Below are 18,083 nucleotides of genomic sequence, written 5' to 3'. Positions count from 1 at the left end.
GGTTATCAAAGGTTTAGAAACATAATTTAGATTTAGAAGGGGGGGTCGGAGGGGTCGTCTAGACTAAAATCTAGACGAGGGTGTTTCCCATCAAATTGTGGCGCTCATCCAATTTGTTATATCGGCATCGCTCGGCATCTCTGATTTAGAAAATAATCTATGTTTCTAAATGCTGCGGGAAGTCACCCAATATTATATCCAAGAGAAGCGCTGCTATAATACTTAGCAACGTAGAGCAGCTTTCCAACAGAACAGTTACGGAGTTTGTATACGGCTACTGCCACTCTTCCGTATCATGGATGTTTTGGTTGCAATCATACCTTTCCCAGACTCTACACCCTGGCTCTCATTTTGACGACAGCAAGACCTGTCGTCCATTCCTTTACCGGAAGCGCTATTTCTTTGGGCTTTTTTCAGCTGGTCTCTGAAATGCTCAGCGTCCTTATTTATTGACTAGATGGGACTGCTGTGCCTCTCATCGACCTCTATATTGCGCTGTGAATCACTTACCAGGATTCAATATGTGGTTCTCGTAATCCCTTCGGCCCTGGAAATTATCTTTTCGACCTCACTTATTTTCACTAATCGCGGCTCGGGTCGGTGAGTATCAATTTGTGATCGTTGTCCATTTGTGAATGACAATACAACTGTAGGCGACACCTGTTGCTTACTGCTGAAGGGTGGTTGTACTTGACTTTGACAATCCTGGATTTGATTTCTCACATACTACCTGCTGCGCGGGATAACCTAAGGACGTTTGAAATCATGGATATTGTCGTAGGTAAGTTGGAGCGATCCTCTCAGTTGCTGGGACTCGGAAGGTCACCGAAACCCATCTCTCTAGCTGCTATGTCGTCACTTCCAATATTATTATACACCGCATTTCTTTTTCTCTTCACCAACGCTGAGCTCCTCGAGTCCCTCCCGAGCCGTTTTCGAAAAATCGCAAAGCCCTTGCTATTATTTTTCATTCCTGCCATAATCATGCTCAATGAACTGGCATCCCTGTTCGGCATAACACGTCGTGGTTAGTATATTTTGATTCTATTGAGAGTCTTCTATTGATCTCTGTTTTCAGCCAACGACGCTGGCATTTTTATCGGCTTTAAGAGCGACCGTGATCGTGACCTGTGGACATTTTTCACCAGCATAACACTTGCACTTTTTACCGTGTACCAAGCAATCAACTTCTGCCTTGTGTTCTTTCGTCTCGTGAATGCTTTACGAGGGCAACGGGATTTTGAAGCCTCGTCCTCAGATCAAGCTTATTTGTTTAGGGGAATTTGCTGGATTTCTGGAGGTCTGAAGCTGGGTGTTATTGAAACAGTTGTAGGGTTTGCGCACACGGGGTTTTCTGGCGCTTTGATTCGTCGAGTGTTCAGATGCTTAGCGAGAGCTTGCTTATGCATTGGAGTTGCCAACGGGTGAGTATCCATCATGTTCAATTTATGCGGATTCCTCTGACTATTTCCAGTTTGGATACTGTCGAGGATTTTGCACAGTTCCAAGCTGAATACAGACGTCCAGGAAATAAGAACGAGAAGCGTGGCGACTCCCATTTCAGAACTCTTATCTCCAATCCTCAATTGGGTACCTTTCGTCAACTGTCCCCTTCCGCGACCGAGTTTCATGTAATGCCCCGGGCCTTAGGAAGAGGTATCGGGCCTCGGGCTACTTCTGGTCTCTCGGGAATGAATGAAATGAATTCACTCAAGACCCAACTTCCAGCACAACGTGTTACCATCGACTTTGCCCAAGGTGCCCCATCGTTGAACATGCGACCCTTTTCTTCACTGGATATTTCCAGCCCCATCACGCTCGTAACTTCCCGGCACGGCGTAGATGGGTCTTCCTCAGGAGGTAACTCCACATCTTCATCCAATAATTCAGTGAGGAGTCGTTCCTCCGGCATGGGCCCCAGAGGGTCAATTCCCGATTCTTTCCTTCCCCAAACACTAAGCGCAGAGGCCAGCACAGATTCTTTGCACGCGGTTCATGAGTTAGTGCCCCAATTTCCGGCATTACCTCCACGGGCAGTTATTGAACAAAATTCTTCGATCCCCGTCCCAAGAAGAAGATCCAAGAGAAAAGTTAGTGGGCTCGTTCCTTGGCCAGAGATGGACGAAGAATTTTCGACAGATCGAAGGACACCTGTCGCTTCTCCGCTGCAATCACGAAGCACAAGAAATTATTCCCTTCCACTTTCGATTGAAACTGCAGATTCGGATGGCTATACCTTCGCCAGTACTCCAAGAATAACCATTAGATCAGACCTCTCTACTCAGCAAACGACTCCAGCCACAGATGTCCCCTCCATCTATGAGCCTGACGTAGGGAAGACTCGGGATGAGGTGCATAGAAGATCGTTACTTCGCCCTCGGAACATCTCTAGTCAGTGGCTCGAGTCGTCGACAACTGAGGGAGTGGAACGGTATCGACGGCCAAGCACAGTGTCTTTCATATCGTCACCCACAGTCATCCCGCCTCACACGCAGCATTATAAGCGAGACAGCAACATTTCAAGGACACATAGTCTATACGAGGAGACAGATATCGTGTTGCGGCGCTCGTTGAACAGTGGAGAAGATCCCTTCGTTGGTGAGAGGTACAAGGAGCAACTGTCGTCGTCCTCTGTGACACAGATTAAGGGTGTTGGGAAGATGACTAGGAGATACACCCCGACACCTGTCTGGGGAGAAACAAGAGGCAGCATTTATATTGAGCCAATCATGATCCCTCCCAAGACAACTAGGATTTCTAATGTACAGATTATTCAAGGAGATGACGATGGGAGGGACTTCACCAGTAGTGGCAGGGCTAGCACGGATCGAAGAATGTCTAATTCCGAAGTGCTAATAATTTGAAGGAGACTTTGGTACACTTCGATACGTTTGCGTTTTTCGTACTCGTCTTTGTCGTAGCAATGCAAGTAATGTACTTGTGTAGTCGCCGATAGTCGACGCGGCCTTTAGCCCATCATGACAAGCGCTTGCCTTACAAGTATTTTATCCTGGGCCACCGTGGTTATTACGACTTTCCAATGGCGACTCCAGATATACTGACGACCGTACCGCCATCGCATACTCACCACGATGAGCCAGCTACAGATCCAGAATTGAAGCTGCCCCAATTGCCGTCTCTCGTTATCATCATCACTGCGAATGTTTTGTTACAGGTTCGTTCTCGGTCCTTGCAATGAAACACGCTGAAATGCTTTAGATCTCTTTCTTCATCATTGTATCGTCGTCCAACGATTATGCGATCCATCTGGGAGGAAATTCTACGTTCTCTGGTGTGGTCATCGGCATACCTACCGTCTTCTCTGCAATTGCATTAGTGCCTTTGTTGAAATACGATGGAGGTGCGTTTGGAAGAGTATTATAGCTCTGCCACTTATCCTTCTGTCTTCTCAGGAGGGTACCGGTTGCCCCTGAACGTTAGTTGTGCAGTATCCATCGTTGGACTCCTTCTGTACGCTCTGGCATACCCAGTGGACTACCTCTACCTCATCCTCCTTGGCCGTATCGTCAATGGCATCGGCTTCTCCATGTGGATGTACTGCAAACGCTATTGCTCAGATCCACGCATCGTCGGGGTCCGCCGTCGGACAACGTTAGCCAGCTGGCTCGTCATGGGACAAGGAGTGGGAATGACCCTTGGTCCGTTTGTCGGTGGACTGCTATACAAGGAGGTTGGCTTCACAAACAAATGGTTCAACGGGTTCACGAGTCCAGCGTGGATAATGGTCGGTATCTGGGTAGTATTCTGGGGAGCGGTGCAAAGATGGTACAAAGATCCTGTTAACGATCAGCCCAGAGCCGGAAACAGTTCGGTAGAGCAGGATGCAGAGGACATTCCGATGACTGTGATGTCCTCATCTGAAAAGACCCCCTCGCGGGCAATGTCGCATCCTCCGTCAACGTCACTGGCTTCCCGACACCATTCCGTACCTGCCTCACCAGTTCCGTCATTCCTCCCTCCAGCTCGCCGACGACTTTCCTCGTCTCAATGGGGTGTCTCCGTGTGCATGTGCTGGTTCGCCATGACCTGTTTCTTCATACTTGGAGCCTGGGAAGCCAATATACCGGTGTTTGGTTCTTCCTCAGCCTCCAACTTGAACTGGACGCCATTTTCCTCCGGAAATTATATCGCTCTTGGCGGTCTGACGACATTCCCATTCCTCCTGCTTAATGTCATATATGCTCGCCGTTACCAAGACCGGACCACACTAGCGATCGGTACTACCATTGGGATGATGTCGCTTGTAGTCTTTATTGCATTGTTGGTGGCAACTGATGATCACGTTCATGCTACCGCTGTGGTGGTATGTTGGTGGGCGGTTGCTCTTGGGTTCAATCTGGCAAGCACGGTCACGTTGAGCTTGTTGAGCAAGCAGACACCGGGAGATTGGAATAATTGGACTTCTCTGGCGATTCAGTATAGCAATTACACGGGGAGGGTTACAGGTGCTGTTTGGGGAGGAAGTGGCGTAGTTGTCGGAATGGCCAACTATGTTGGACTGGAGATTGCGCTGGTCGGTATCGGCGGTGTGCTGTTCACCTCATTTTGGAAGGATCTCAAAGCAAAAGTCGGCTGATATATAGATTAAAGTGCCATCACTGCAATTATCTCAGTTTTGCTTTGCGTATTCTTCAAAAAAACTGTTCAACCAAAGAACTTCCGAAGATGAGGCCCAGGCCAGATTTCTTTGATATCAAGGCTGGATATCTGCGCGGAAGGCAAAATGGTAGCTAAAAATCAAGATGCCAAGTCGAATCGTCGAAGTACGAGAACGGAATACCATTCGAGCTATACCACCACATCTAAGAATACCTCCTTGAATATATCATAATTTCCTCGTCCTTTGCTGTAAACTGCAAATGTCACTTTCTTGTACCACCCTTTGAATTCATCCTCTAAAAGAATGCTCCTCATCTCTTTTGCCACAAGAACCGGCGGACAGTTGTATGCCCCACAGCCCATGGCACCTTGAACAGAAGGTATGAGACTCTGATAGAATATCTAAGGATAGCAACTCACCAAGCACTATGTATTCCTTCCTGTTAGACGCCGCCATCCTATACACCAGTCGGATCTTGCCTCTCAGATCCTCTAGCACACTAGGGTCCTTAAAGCACTGGCCGTCTTTCGTGAGCTGAGGATAGCATGGTGCTGCTACCGTCAATATTGCAGCAACTATACGTTTCCCTGATTCGTAAGGAAACTCAACGAGATCATGGTCAAGGTCGTCCCTATGGACAACAACACCCGGAGAGTATACGCCAGCCACAGCGCCCGGGCCCACATTAGGCCAGGGATAGTATGAATCACACAGAGTGTGGTAGAGCGTAGATGAATAGCAGAGTGCCTCTTCCTGAGTCCGACCAAGGGTCGTCGCCCATCCTCCTGCGCGATATTCATCACTCGCCAAGTTCAGAACAGCTATTTTGCCCTTTGCATCAGTGCCGAGCTTTCGAGCAGCAGCATACGAGTCGGAATTTACGACGTCTACTCTGCTCGGAGGGTGTCCAGGGCACAAGCGCGCATCGAGTGGAGGCAGCTGCTGAGAAATGAAGGACGAATGTGCTGTGGCGGCATCTTGCTCGTGCTCCCGAATGAGTGCAGGAGAGCGAGCTATGGTATCGAGAGCGACTGCCTTGCGGAGGGCGAAGTCGGACATGGGCTTTGCACAGCCACGACCTTCGTCGCTCAATTGAACCGGCAATGGCTACATACTTCTTCGCCTCACCGATCGATGTCGACATCAAGCTCAGCGATGAGGAGGCAAGGAAATCTGTCGAACTGCGAGAAGAGAAAGACAAAGTAACGTCCTGCCTAGTTTACTACGACGGCGACTCTATCGGTGGTCATGCAAGTGGATGTTTTCTCAAAACTTTGAACGGCCTTCTCACAGTGATTTTTCTTTCCAGATCGTCGTTCGTGTTCGTGACGGCAAGAAAATAACCCACGAGGGCATCAAGGTTGAATTTGTGGGCAACATTGGTCATTAGGCATTGTAGGCGACGCGTCCATGTGTGCTAATGCTTATCCGTGTAGAGCTGTTCTATGACCGGGGTAACCACCATGAGTTCCTGTCGTTATCTCAGGAACTTGCTGCTCCAGGAGAACTGAGGCAATCACAAACATTCGACTTCAATTTCAAGAACGTCGAGAAACAATACGAAAGTTATCGAGGCATAAATGTAAAGCTTCGGTATGATTTTGTTGTTTTGCTACATTCAGTATATTAATCACACTTCAGTTACTTCATACGAGTAAGTATATCGCGAAGAATGGCGGACGTGAAAAAAGAAAAGGAAGTATGGGTCCACTCGTTCAGGATGCCACCAGATAGCAACAATTCCATACGAATGGAAGTCGGCATAGAGGACTGTTTGCACATCGAGTTTGAGTACAACAAATCGAAGTATGCTCTTTCCTTTCGTCTTGGCGTCTTCTCAATCGAATCTGTCACAGATACCATTTGAAGGATGCCATCGTCGGGAAGATATACTTTCTTCTTGTCCGCGTGAAGATCAAACATATGGAACTCTCAATCATTCGGAGGGAGACGACTGGAACACCGCCAAACCAGTACAATGAAAGCGAAACCATAACAAAGTTTGAGATTATGGATGGTGCTCCAGTAAGAGGTGCGTGTGTTCTTCAAGTGAAGCCGCTCTACTAATTGCCGCTCAGGGGAGACCATTCCTATAAGACTGTTCTTGGGCGGGTTCGATATCACGCCAACATTCCGTGATGTGAACAAGAAATTCAGTACGCGATATTACCTCAATCTTGTCCTCGTCGACGAGGAGAACCGGCGTTATTTCAAACAGCAGGTATTGCCTCTCGAAGGCATCATGTCAAGAATTTCGAATCTGATTTGGTTCCCCTTTATAGGAAATAACTATCTTCAGGATACCTGAGGTTTGTGATGTAGACTCTCGATGGATCCCTTCATGCTGATGCTTGTCAACAGAATTAGTCGTCGCGCCCCTTCTTGCTTTATGTACATCACTGTTATGAACTTCGATTTTGGACCCTTGTGGACCTGTGGATAAATTTTAGTCAATTCTGAGCTATATGGCATCTGTCTGAGACACCCCCGTCCCTGTTCTTCGTGTAATGGGATTCTACCGACTCTTACATATTCAGCATTAGAGCTCGATAACCCGAGATGCTTATTCACAGATAACTGCTAGGCTAATTTACTGCGGCTTTACGTTCTTGTGTATCCACAAAGGTGGTGCGTAGCTCCGACTGATGGGTTTCCAGTAGATTGTTTGCAGCCATTGCGGGCCTTTGGGGCGTTGGGGTGTCACGTCAAATGAAGGCGAACATAAGGAATGCGAGGACAACAACAGCTAGACTGGTCAGTCGAGGAAAAAAAAAGGTTGTGCTGGATGAAAGAGATGACCATTTTCAGAGTCCAACAAAAATTTGTCACTGTCAGTACCTGCTAGATCAATGTATAAAACCTTCGTCGCCCATGCCTCTTGTCATACGTCTGATGTCTGGGTTTATGCCCATCATACCGCCCGGTATTCGACTCGGGAGTCCACCGCTCCCCATGCCGGCCATTCCTCCTCCCATGCCGCCGCCCATGCCAGCCATGTTTCCTCCCATATTACCACCGCCCATTCCGCTCATGCCGATATTGCTCAGGCTGCCCATGCCACCATTGCCCATGCCGCCTCCGCCCATTCCGGAATTGCTGATGCCGCCCATGCCGCCTCCCATACCACCCATACCGCCACCCATGCTGCCACCCATGCCGCTTCCCATGCCGCCACCAAGTGCACCACCCATTCCTCCACCCACCATACCGCCACCCATACCCCCCATACCGGCCATACCTCCTCCTATACTCCCGCCCATGCCTCCGGACATTCCCCCGCCCATCCCGCTACTCATACTACCACCCATTCCTCCGCCCATCCCGCTCATTTGATTTGGATGACCAAATTCCATGCCCATGCCCCCCATCCTTATCGAGCCGCTATCGTGAGGAAGCCCTCTCCCAGGCCCACCCGACCCAGCACCACTGAAAAAGTTTTGTGGGCCAGCATTGAACGGCGCACTTCCAGCAAAAGAATTGGGTGCAGGGCCTCGTACGCTGGGAGATGCAGGATACGGATAATTGACCTGAGCGGGCTGATGGCGCATTGGATGCGGCGAAGCATCGCGAGTAGCAGAATGGTGCATATTAGGCATGGGAAAGTCTCTGTGAGAGGGTTCACGATGGGGCGTGTGGGAATGATGCGAAGGTTGGTCTGGGAAGCGATGCGGCTGTGGGCCGGGCGTGTTCTCTTGCGGGCTCTCGTCTTCAGGTTTTTTCGTGACTTCGCGGAGAGGAGTGTTGTCGTAGTACAGATCGGAATACTGGTCGACATGGAACCTGCAACGTACAATGAGACCACCACATCAGACGCATATAATCGGCTTACTGTTGGGTTCCAATGTCCCATTGAGGGCCCCGTTCTGCTCGAGCGATAATGAGGAGAGAGTTCCATTCCGATGCGTTTTCCTTTTAGTGAAGATATTAGACGGATGGCGATGGACGAAGAAAGGACAGACAGACAATGGCTTGATTGAGAGCATTTGATGAGTCTGGGTGTACTTGGTAGGTGTCGGTTCGGACGCCCTGCGTACGAGCCTGCGCCTGTATTTCTGCACCAAGCTTCTTGCCTATGCGCGGAGCATTGTGCCGTGGTACGGTGACACTAATGGTGCTGACTAGCCTGCCAGGTGCCATGATGGTGGTGGCGACAAGGAAACACGTGAGCGTAATAATGTTGACTTGACCGCTTCACCGTGTCGCCCATTTTCGGTCCGTCTTCCTTTCGTTCGACCCTCGAATCCTCGTTTTGTTGACTCTTTTGTAGGAAATGTCTCGAAGATCTGCAATCCCGTCTTTGGAGGCGTCGCAACAAGCTCACATTGACGACCTTGTCCAACGAAATCGATCTCTGGAACATTCCGTCAAGTTAATTCGTGACGAGCTTGACCAGGAAAAAGCTCGTTCCAAGCAAGCCTTGTCAGACGTCCATAAACGATGGAAGGCAGACCAGAAGGAGTGGCGCGAAGGCGTCGATGTCCTATTGTCCTGCCATCGCATCGCTCTTTGGCGCAAGACCATAGACCTTCAAACAGAGAGGCTCAACATTCTTAAAGAGGAAGAGGACATACGGCTGGGAAAGATTTCTCGACTACAACGGGATTTCAAGATTACACAATTCCAGCAGAGCGAGAGCCAATATATCTCTCGACAAGAACTCCTGGAAGACGAAATACAGGCTTTGAACAAGAAGCAGAGTATTCAAAAGGAGAAGTGGAGAGCTCAAAGTGCTGAACTCCTCGCTAGGGTTCAAGATAGGGAAGCCAGGGTCGAGGCTGCTACTACAGAGGTTGATAGATTGTCGGTGTGGTACCTTACATTTTTCTATACACTGTCTACATACTCAAGCGCTCATTACCCACAGAAGGAACTGACAGCTCAACGTGAAGAGACCGCGCGGCAGAAGAACATGTACCAATCCACAGCTCCCCAAATGGATCGTCTACGTCTGCAAATTGAGGGGGCCGAAGCCAAGCAAGCCGAACTACACCGAGAGAACGATGATCTTCGACGGGCCAAACATGAGCTGGACCGCCAGCTTGGGAAATGGCAAAACCTCGAGACGAAGGGCGGGGCAGACATGGAAAAGGAGAGAAAGCGACGAATCGAACTGGAAGCTGAAGTTCAGGCCCTTCAGAATCGGTTGGAAAAAACGAAAGACAAAGAAAAGCACAAGGTTGATAAGTTGAAAGAGTCTTTGGCGGAGTGGCAGGTATGTAAAACCTCTGTCCGACTTGGTTTGTAGCTGACCATCTTGTAAAAGACCCACGCAGAATCTGAGCGGGAAGCTATGGAGGAAACAAAGCGACGCCTCGATCAAACCGAAACGAAGAATGCAAAATTAAAGGCGGCGTTGGAGAAAGAACGCGCAAAGGCAAGGAGCCGCGCTACAGAGGTAACGGTACGCGTTATTCGCTAGGATACATTTTTCCCAAGTTCTGATGCCGCTCTGCAGACTCCCAAAGCCACTATGATTATCGACGAAAAAGACGACGAAGGGGAGGAAAATGTCAAGTCATCTTCACACACATCCACACCTCAGCCCCAACCCAAGTCGCGAGCTAAATCCAATGCTGCGCCCAAAGTTGCCAAGGTGAAAACCACGGAAGTAGAGAGCGTCGAGGTCGAAGATATTCTGCTAGGAACCACGAAAGGCGAAGGCAAAGGCAAAGCTACCGAAAGCGATGCTAAGTCCTCCACGTCTCGATCCCGATCCCGATCAGACAGGCACGAGGATAGTAACATTGAAGAAATACAGGCTCCGAAATCTGCACCGAAAGAGAAGGAGGCCACTACAAGGAAGTCGAAACGCAAAGCAGCCAGCCCTGATAGCGTGATCGAAGTTGAAGTGCCCAAAGCAAGGAAGAGAGCTGGCAGTGAAGTGAAGGATGTTGCCCCAAAGGCCAAGCGAGCGAGGTCTGCAACAGTAAGTCGGGCAGGCAGTGTTCAGCCTGTCGACCAAGGCACGGCACAAACGGCGGAGGGCCCTGTGAAGAAAGCGAGACGAAAGATCAACATCTTCCCGCCTCCGCCTACCTTTGGTCCTGCATTTGATTTTGGTAGTCAGGCAAGTTGACCTCATCTACACTTTCAGCTGACCCTGCTGATCCATGTATAGGAGGGTGCTAGCAGTTTGAATATACCAACAGCGTTGTCGCCAGTGAAAGCATCTGAAGTACCACCCCACGTCTCTAGTTTTGGCAGTGCGCTCAGCAAGTACACTGGGAGCATTGCACGTCGGGCATAAATACCATTTGTAAAATTTCATCTAAATCTTATTTAAACACTAGAATCGAAGTATATGTAGCCACATCATGAAACTCCTCCCTGCGTGGAAGAAATTGCAGTCGGAGCGATTAAAGAGGCAGATACACTCTTACAATCCACAAAAGTAAAAGTGAATACCCTTCGCGCCCCATAGTTTAGCAAAACGCCTACATGGAGCGGTAAGGTCATCGTGGTTGTTGGTAATTAGTGAAGAGCAAGAAATTTTTTGGGGTGTTTTTTTAAACGTTGAATCGGAGCTTCATTCGTTTTCGGAGTCCGCAGAAATGCGCCTCGTTCAATGCACGGAGTTCGGATGGTTAATCAACTAAATACATTTCTTTCCGTTCTGACTTGTCAACGATCACCTTATGTGCCGCGATCATGGACTTCCTTGGGTGTATCAAGCGATGGCTATTCCCCACCCCAGCTTTAAGTCGCATGAAGCTCGGTCCAGACGACAGTCACGATAATCCTTTAATGGTCGGTACCAGTGTAGAGCCTTCAGCCGTTGCTGAACCACATCCTCTCTTCCAAGATTCAATTCTTCACCTGGAACTCACGTCATCCTGAAATGAGCTGGTGGCAACACTTTGAATCCGAAATACCTCGACTATCTGAGCTGGGCTTCACACAAGTTTGGTTACCGCCGCCTAACAAAGCGGCCTGCAAGGTATCTCGGTTCATTGTCCTTTTCTCTATTTTCTCACCCCGCTGCTGCTTATAGCATGGAAGGGGATATGACGCGTATGATTTGGTATCGTTGGTTCGTTGCACAATGATTGGGATTGGCTGATTTAACTCGTATTAGTGGGATTTAGGGGAATTTGATCAAAAGGATGGCATCCCAACCCGGTGGGGCACCAAGGAGGAGTTTTTGCACGTTTGTGACGTCGCGAAACGGTATAAGATCGACATTATAATTGATGCCGTTCTTAATGTAAGTAGTCATCATTCATGTGTGCTGCTCTCTTCATGCCGCTTCCAGCACAAACTTGGAGCAGATCGAAGGGAAACGTTTACCGCTGTTCCCGTGAATCCACAAAACCGTTTAAAGAATGATGGTAAACCAAGAGAAATTGAGGTGAAAGATGGCCTTGGGTTGGATACAAACATTGACTCGATTACTTTAGGGATGGACGGCCTTCGATTTTCCTGGACGCGGTGGAAAGGTAAATGCTCCAATCTTGGTCGAATATATCTCTGTGACCTACATCATTCCCCAAGTATAGTACATTCCGCTGGAACCAGACTCATTTTTCTGGTTTGTCTATGGGTTCCTTTATGTCCTTTTTTTTAAAATCATCTTATAGGTCTTGATTGGGACGACAGGACGCGTAGCAAGGGCATCTATCGAATAGAGGGCCCCGGCCACAAAGGATGGTCGAAGAATGTTGATAGAGAACTTGGAAACTATGACTACCTGCTTGGCATAGATGTGAACTCAGTGCTCGTCATCGCGCTACCCATGCTGACTCTTCGATATGGCAGATCGATCATCGGCATCCTGCCGTCCAAGAGGATCTATTCAATTGGGGTTCCTGGATACTACAGGTTAGCCTAGGCCGAATGACAATGTCAGGCCGACTCACGATTTCCATCTACAGACCACTGGGGCTGTTGGTTTTCGTCTGGATGCAATCAAGCACATAGATCGAAGATTTCTTATCAGTTTTGTAAGTTGTTATCGTACAACAGGGTGTTTGTACGCTTGAACGGCATTAAAGATAGAGCGTGCGAGGTCGCAAAATCCAAGAATGCTGGCGGTCTGTGAGTTTATTCTGTTTTTGCTTCTTCGTCTTATCGCCCATGATGATTCTTCATATAGCTGAATATTGGTCGGGGGAGTAAGTAAACTGCTACGGATTCCCGTCCAACTCCTGATTTCTCGCTAGCGTCAAATCGATATTGCCGTACATACGAGCGTTTAAAGGGCAGGTGCGCGCACATGGTTCAATCCCTTACGATAATGGCTTACTGTTACAAAGACTGCATTTTTTGATGTTCCTCTGCACATGAATTTCAATCAAGCCAGCCTACACTGGACTAGATACGACCTTAGAACTATTCTGAATAATACTATTGCTAAGCTCAAACCTCAGGACGCAGTTACCTTTGTAGATAACCACGAGTAAGTGTATTTTATTCTCTCATCATTACACGATATGGCTAAGACTTCCTAGTACGGTGAGTCCCCAAGCAATGATGCATAGCTAAGCAATTGAACGAAAGTACGATCCTAGGTTGAAGGCCAAAGTTTGGAAAGCTGGGTAGTTGTTTCTTACCCTGTCTGATTAGATTTTTATTGATCGTTCAATCAGGTTGGAAACAATTTCAAGATTCAGGCTTATACTATAATTCTTTTGAGAGAAGAGGGCTATCCGTATGCTCTTTTTTTGTCGTCGTAATACAATCTTAAAGATGTTTCAGCTGCGTCTTTTATGGTGATGTCTATCCGAACACTGAATGTTTCGACGCAAACATTGCTCGTAATGTCATACGCCTTATTGCGGCTCGGAAGCTGTATGCTTACGGTTCTACGCATGAATATCTGCACGGTAGAACATGCATAGGGTTTGTTCGAATGGGCGATTTAACGCACCAAGGATGCGCGGTCTTGTTGAGCAACAAAGAAGAGTGAGTACCCTCTGAGCGTTGTACCGCATATCTCACGGAATATTCTTAGATCCGGAGACTTTGTACATAGTGTTAGAATGAACGTTGGTCTGGTAAGTGATTCGATGCTCTGGAGGTCCTGGGGGTCAATCGACATTCGACAGCGAAATGCCGGGTCACGCTTCAAAAGCTGGATGTCTGACGGGGGCCAAGTGGATATAGACGCTGAAGGCTGGGGGACGTTCACTTGCTTCCCTAATTATGTTCAAGTCTGGGTTAAGGCATGAACGAACCTTTATTCAATGAGGGACCGGTATAAGATGGACATCACTGGCATGGATCTAGTTAAAACTAATGATACATCGGACGAGTATTCAACTCAACTATTACTCACATGCAAGGAGCGGGTATTGAAACAAAGCATAAAGTTACAGAGATAATGAGAGGGCTTTATTTAGATTGTTCTTCCTACCCCGAGTTCGTCGAGTGTTCTATCGTTACCCTTATCATAGGTCGGGAACTCTCGAAAATGTCGTCCTTGTGGTTGTCATCATCGGAATGGCTTAATGGTCTCTCCTGAAGAGCCAGACCATGGCTCATCGCGGCTTCGCCGCCCATGTTGGCTAAATCTTGAGGCTGTTCTTCGCCATCGAACATTGCAGCAGTTTCTTCGAGGGTACGACCTACAGAATAGATTAGCAGGACCGCCGTATGCTAGAGACCAGACACCTTACCTTTGGTTTCCACTATGAAGGCTACCACGAACACCAATTCGAAGATAAGCCACCCGCAATAAACGATGTAATACCACCATCCGATGGCTTCTATTGCCCATGGATTAACACACTGATTGAAAGCGGATGTTAACATGATCGTAATATTCTAATGTTCGTCAGTAAAACCCTCGACAATTACTGAGACAGAAAGCACCATCACAGCGAACCCTTTGGCTCGAATTTTGTATGGAAGAATTTCCAGGGAGTAGGCCACAAGCATTGGGGTGTATGCTATTCCGTAAAAGAAATAGAAGAGGAAAATGAGCGGGATGGTAGCTGTACGATAAAACATTATCTCCAATGTAACCAAAGGCAGTGAAGTCACAATACCCTTTGCAGCAGACGCTTTCTTGAACTCGTTGAAAAGGGCTTCGATGATGGTCCAACAACCGAACGCTGTGATGGATCAGTGCCGTCTAAATAAACTTGTGATATGACAACTTACCGACCAACATACCAGAATTCGAAATGATGAATAACATACGACGACCTACCCAGTCGATAAGAGAAGCAGCAGACAATGCGACAACAAGGTTGAAGACCTATAGCGTAACGATATCGTTAACACGAGTAACGACTAGAAAAGTCAAACAGCAAACCTGGAGGGCACCATTGATTGCAGCTTTTGTCTCTGGCTTTGTGATACCGACTCCTTCAAGCACCAAGTTGATGTAATATGAGACCAAACCATTACCACTACAAAAATCAATGTCAGGAAAGCCCCGCGATCGTCACAATAGTTTTCACCTCCATTGAGAGAAGATCGCGATGGCTAGGACAAGCATCATCCTCTTTCTGTTGCCAGGCGTAGACACTAAGGACATGTAGGAAGTACTTCTGTTGATGTCTTCCTCTATTCGAAGGGCATGCCTGATTTGTGCGAGTTCAAATACCACTAAAAAGGGGGTCATGAGTGCACAGACGAAACCAAAAAAAAAAGCGCACCGAGAGGATCCCGTTCGTCTCCGCCGTTGGCGTGGTACTTGGCCAATACGCGCGCTGCTTTTCCTTCCTGTAATTCTGATGGTCAGGAAGCAGTTGTCGACATGGAAAGGAGGATTGTACGGACGTAACCCTTTGATACAAGGAAACGGGGACTTTCTGGAGTAAACCTTATTCACAGTACGCGTCAGTTTCAGGATGCCTCAGAACCGAGATATGTATGGTAGAAGCACACCATATCAAGCAGACCTGCAACAACGGTGCAACGGCCTGGATGAGCGTAGGAACGCGCCACGACCATATGCTTTCTTTAGCATGAATGAAGGACCCGTAACAAACCTACCAACAAGTGAACAAATTTTGTATTGTAGAGCCAGGGACAAAACATACCCACGCTGAAATTATACTGCCGATGTACCAGCTTGAGTTGTAAAAAGACGTGATCTTCCCTCTCTTTCATACTTACTATCAGGGACTTTGCCTACGTATATAGAAGCTAAACATACTTGTGTTGGATAGGCCAGTTCAAGCAGGAGAAGAGGTGCCGAATTCGTAGAGAACGCCAGACCGCAACCGACTGGGGAGGTATTGTTAGCAACCAAAAAGTATTTGAATAAATATACGTACGTAGAACCCTGGCAACGATGAAAACTTTCACAGACGATGCCGCAAACTGAATTGCGACTCCGGATAGTAAAATGAGGGATCCAATGAACAAGGCAGCCCTACGCCCTAAGATATCGGCAGCGAAAGGCGTCAACGGAAGACACTAATAGAAAAATATGAACCTAACGACGTCTTGGTAAGAAAATCGCGTACAATCAAAGCTCCCATGTTTTGCGCCGACTGAATGACACCTGAGAGGAACCTTTGAGGAAAGATTCATCGATGTTGTCATAAAAGATTGACCTAGGGTGACACCTTCGGGGTGCCCAAAGAAATCCTGCCATTCTGGGAGAATTTGCAGTCCTATGAACGAAGACATGGTTACTTTGTACTACAAGTTGACTTTGACAGGCACCTACCATTAATGAGAGACGAGTCAAGTCCGTTCACGGACGACGTGAGGAGAGGGAGAAATAGGCATAGATTCAATAACAGGATACCTGCACGTGTCCTACATGAGCAATGCTGGGGGGTGAAGATCATACGAGACCTACCGCGATTCGTCCACCAAGGACCGTGATGTATGAAGTCCACGATGGTCCATTCGGATACAGAGCGGGGTGCCATGAGGAAATCGTAAGGGGAATGCTAAAAGATGCAAAGAAATCCGTGGCCGCACAGAGAAGGTGGAAGGAAGAGGCTAGCACTCATGGTTCCCAGATTCTCTGACAGTGATATACGGGCGGACGCAATTAACCCCAGCCGATCACGAGCTATGTTGGCAAGTCAAGTGTTTGAATGCGGGGTAACAGGTATCTAGTTCCTTTTCATCGCAACAGGTAACATCTGGATTAATTGCGGCACCGACGAATCGCAAGTAGACGTCTAGTGTGGTCCTGTGCTCAAGAAGGTAGAGTGAATCTTACTGCAAGCGAAGAAATTCCGGTCAGACTCGAAGCCTTTAGAATATCGACCTACCTTCGAGCCGCTTGGTTGCGGTACTTGGGCTAGATCCTGGAAGACGGAGATTTATCGCTTTCATAATGTGGGAAACAGACAATTTATACCGGTATCAAAGTCACGAGAACGGAACGCGCAGCGAAGGTGTTTTGGCGGGCCGTCAAAAGAGGAATAGTTTTCTAAATCCCAGGCTGCTGCACATCACTGCTGGGGCCGGTTCCTTTTCGGCATGGAAACAGACATTCTGAAAATGTTGTGACTTGCAATTACCTTTATATGCTGCAAAAACGGGACAAGGAAAACACGATGAAAAAACTTGCTATTTTTGGCACTCTTTTTATGTGCCAAAAACCTCCCCTTTTCTTTGAATAACAAGGGGTTTCCTTTGTTCTGGCAGTGGAGGATGCCTTTTTCAATTCAATTTTCCCTGCTGTTTTCCTTTACGGAAAAGAATATGGAAATGATCTCATTATTTTACTAAACCCATTTTTACTATTGAAAAATTGAATGAAACGTCGCCGAACAACTGTAGCTAGGGTATGTCGAGTGAAAGCCACCCCTATAAATGTAAAGTTTTCTCGTCGCTGTGGGGTTTGTGCTGTGGGAGGGCTGAAGGAGGTGCAATAGAGAGACTGTAAATATAAAGTAGAGCTTTTCATGGCGGCTCTTGCTAGGGTTATGGACAGTAACTTCTTAGTAACATCGATCGATCGTGACAGTGTGAACCAATAGGTATCCGGCTACATGTTTTCGCTGGTCAAAAGCATACAAAAAACAAAGTTACAGTTCGCAAATGTCCAGTCTCCTCCACAGGAATACATGTCCAATGAGAAAGCTCCTCAGACAGCTGATTGGCATCTTCAGCGGTGGCAGGAACCTTGTGAACCATGATACAGCACCATCGTCAGACGACAATGTAACCTTTGTCTTTTCGTAAACTTTGAAAAACTTCACTTGAATCAACTGTTTTCACTCGGGGCGCAACATGTCAAAATCCAATTTATTCGTACAGCGAGTGCAGAAAACAGGTCATGAATCTCTATCCGTGGGCGGAGGTAGGAGAAAATGGTATAGTGAGAAAAGATGTTCAAAATGTTCGCTGTATTCGTCGCTGGTACAATTGGGACGGTAGAAGATGCGAATAAAAAGAATAGAATGTTACTTGTCGCTTGAAGGAAAGGAACGGATACTACATAAAGCAGCAAAAATGTTCATGAAAAAAGAGACCAAAAAGAGACCGACACCAGACGACCTCTTACCGTTTTGGGCTCAGGCGAACAGAACGAGGATAGCGGCAC

The 18,083-nt window shown here is 47.6% G+C and overlaps 7 protein-coding genes across 7 annotated transcripts; 4 read left to right on the top strand and 3 right to left on the bottom strand.

Annotated features, from left to right (window-relative positions):
• The first annotated feature begins 202 nt into the window (after positions 1–202).
• On the top strand, positions 203–4,831 carry BT62DRAFT_990802 (MFS general substrate transporter). Its single transcript, XM_043190250.1, has 8 exons — positions 203–600; positions 654–781; positions 845–1,027; positions 1,079–1,424; positions 1,475–2,849; positions 2,957–3,175; positions 3,220–3,361; positions 3,414–4,831. The coding sequence occupies exons 1-8, from the start codon at positions 458–460 to the stop codon at positions 4,595–4,597; spliced, it is 3,720 nt and encodes a 1,239-aa protein (XP_043044668.1). The 5' UTR covers positions 203–457; the 3' UTR covers positions 4,598–4,831.
• On the bottom strand, positions 4,613–5,680 carry BT62DRAFT_1071756 (uncharacterized protein; the record flags this gene model as incomplete). Its single annotated transcript, XM_043178802.1, has 2 exons — positions 4,613–4,988; positions 5,041–5,680. The coding sequence occupies 2 exons, from the start codon at positions 5,678–5,680 to the stop codon at positions 4,810–4,812; spliced, it is 819 nt and encodes a 272-aa protein (XP_043044667.1). The 3' UTR covers positions 4,613–4,809.
• A 13-nt stretch (positions 5,681–5,693) lies between these two features.
• On the top strand, positions 5,694–7,227 carry BT62DRAFT_990800 (vacuolar protein sorting-associated protein 26). Its single transcript, XM_043190249.1, has 8 exons — positions 5,694–5,871; positions 5,931–6,003; positions 6,058–6,214; positions 6,263–6,427; positions 6,478–6,653; positions 6,700–6,842; positions 6,904–6,930; positions 6,983–7,227. Exons 1-8 carry the CDS (start codon positions 5,725–5,727, stop codon positions 6,986–6,988), a joined length of 894 nt encoding a protein of 297 aa, XP_043044666.1. The 5' UTR covers positions 5,694–5,724; the 3' UTR covers positions 6,989–7,227.
• Positions 7,228–7,345: 118 nt separating this feature from the next.
• BT62DRAFT_926820 (uncharacterized protein) lies at positions 7,346–8,820 on the bottom strand. Its single transcript, XM_043185121.1, has 3 exons — positions 8,585–8,820; positions 8,451–8,530; positions 7,346–8,401 (listed from the first exon to the last, which is right to left on the bottom strand). Exons 1-3 carry the CDS (start codon positions 8,756–8,758, stop codon positions 7,468–7,470), a joined length of 1,188 nt encoding a protein of 395 aa, XP_043044665.1. The 5' UTR covers positions 8,759–8,820; the 3' UTR covers positions 7,346–7,467.
• Positions 8,795–10,901, top strand: BT62DRAFT_403161 (uncharacterized protein). Its single transcript, XM_043180798.1, has 6 exons — positions 8,795–8,833; positions 8,889–9,425; positions 9,486–9,833; positions 9,885–10,022; positions 10,077–10,688; positions 10,740–10,901. The coding sequence occupies exons 2-6, from the start codon at positions 8,892–8,894 to the stop codon at positions 10,866–10,868; spliced, it is 1,761 nt and encodes a 586-aa protein (XP_043044664.1). The 5' UTR covers positions 8,795–8,833; positions 8,889–8,891; the 3' UTR covers positions 10,869–10,901.
• Positions 10,902–11,305: 404 nt separating this feature from the next.
• BT62DRAFT_941874 (glycoside hydrolase family 13 protein) lies at positions 11,306–14,047 on the top strand. The gene is made up of 20 exons (XM_043187809.1): positions 11,306–11,368; positions 11,424–11,558; positions 11,613–11,642; positions 11,697–11,825; positions 11,874–11,969; positions 12,019–12,057; positions 12,113–12,149; positions 12,199–12,323; positions 12,377–12,439; positions 12,493–12,574; positions 12,617–12,655; positions 12,714–12,732; positions 12,781–12,823; positions 12,874–13,016; positions 13,069–13,072; positions 13,129–13,158; positions 13,207–13,268; positions 13,316–13,522; positions 13,572–13,614; positions 13,666–14,047. The coding sequence occupies exons 1-20, from the start codon at positions 11,327–11,329 to the stop codon at positions 13,786–13,788; spliced, it is 1,491 nt and encodes a 496-aa protein (XP_043044663.1). The 5' UTR covers positions 11,306–11,326; the 3' UTR covers positions 13,789–14,047.
• BT62DRAFT_960800 (general substrate transporter) lies at positions 13,827–16,899 on the bottom strand. The gene is made up of 17 exons (XM_043188574.1): positions 16,380–16,899; positions 16,245–16,325; positions 16,129–16,188; positions 16,039–16,076; positions 15,847–15,988; positions 15,726–15,796; positions 15,610–15,672; positions 15,455–15,558; positions 15,347–15,389; positions 15,223–15,289; positions 15,025–15,172; positions 14,877–14,973; positions 14,723–14,819; positions 14,608–14,673; positions 14,432–14,553; positions 14,236–14,383; positions 13,827–14,184 (listed from the first exon to the last, which is right to left on the bottom strand). Exons 1-17 carry the CDS (start codon positions 16,450–16,452, stop codon positions 13,970–13,972), a joined length of 1,635 nt encoding a protein of 544 aa, XP_043044662.1. The 5' UTR covers positions 16,453–16,899; the 3' UTR covers positions 13,827–13,969.
• Between the last annotated feature and the right edge of the window lie 1,184 nt (positions 16,900–18,083).

Source organism: Guyanagaster necrorhizus (genome assembly GCF_019112545.1).
Source record: "Guyanagaster necrorhizus MCA 3950 unplaced genomic scaffold BT62scaffold_3, whole genome shotgun sequence".
Classification (NCBI taxonomy): domain Eukaryota; kingdom Fungi; phylum Basidiomycota; class Agaricomycetes; order Agaricales; family Physalacriaceae; genus Guyanagaster; species Guyanagaster necrorhizus.
The sequence above is the reverse complement of the archived record's forward strand: the minus strand, read 5'-3'. Positions and strand labels throughout refer to the sequence as shown.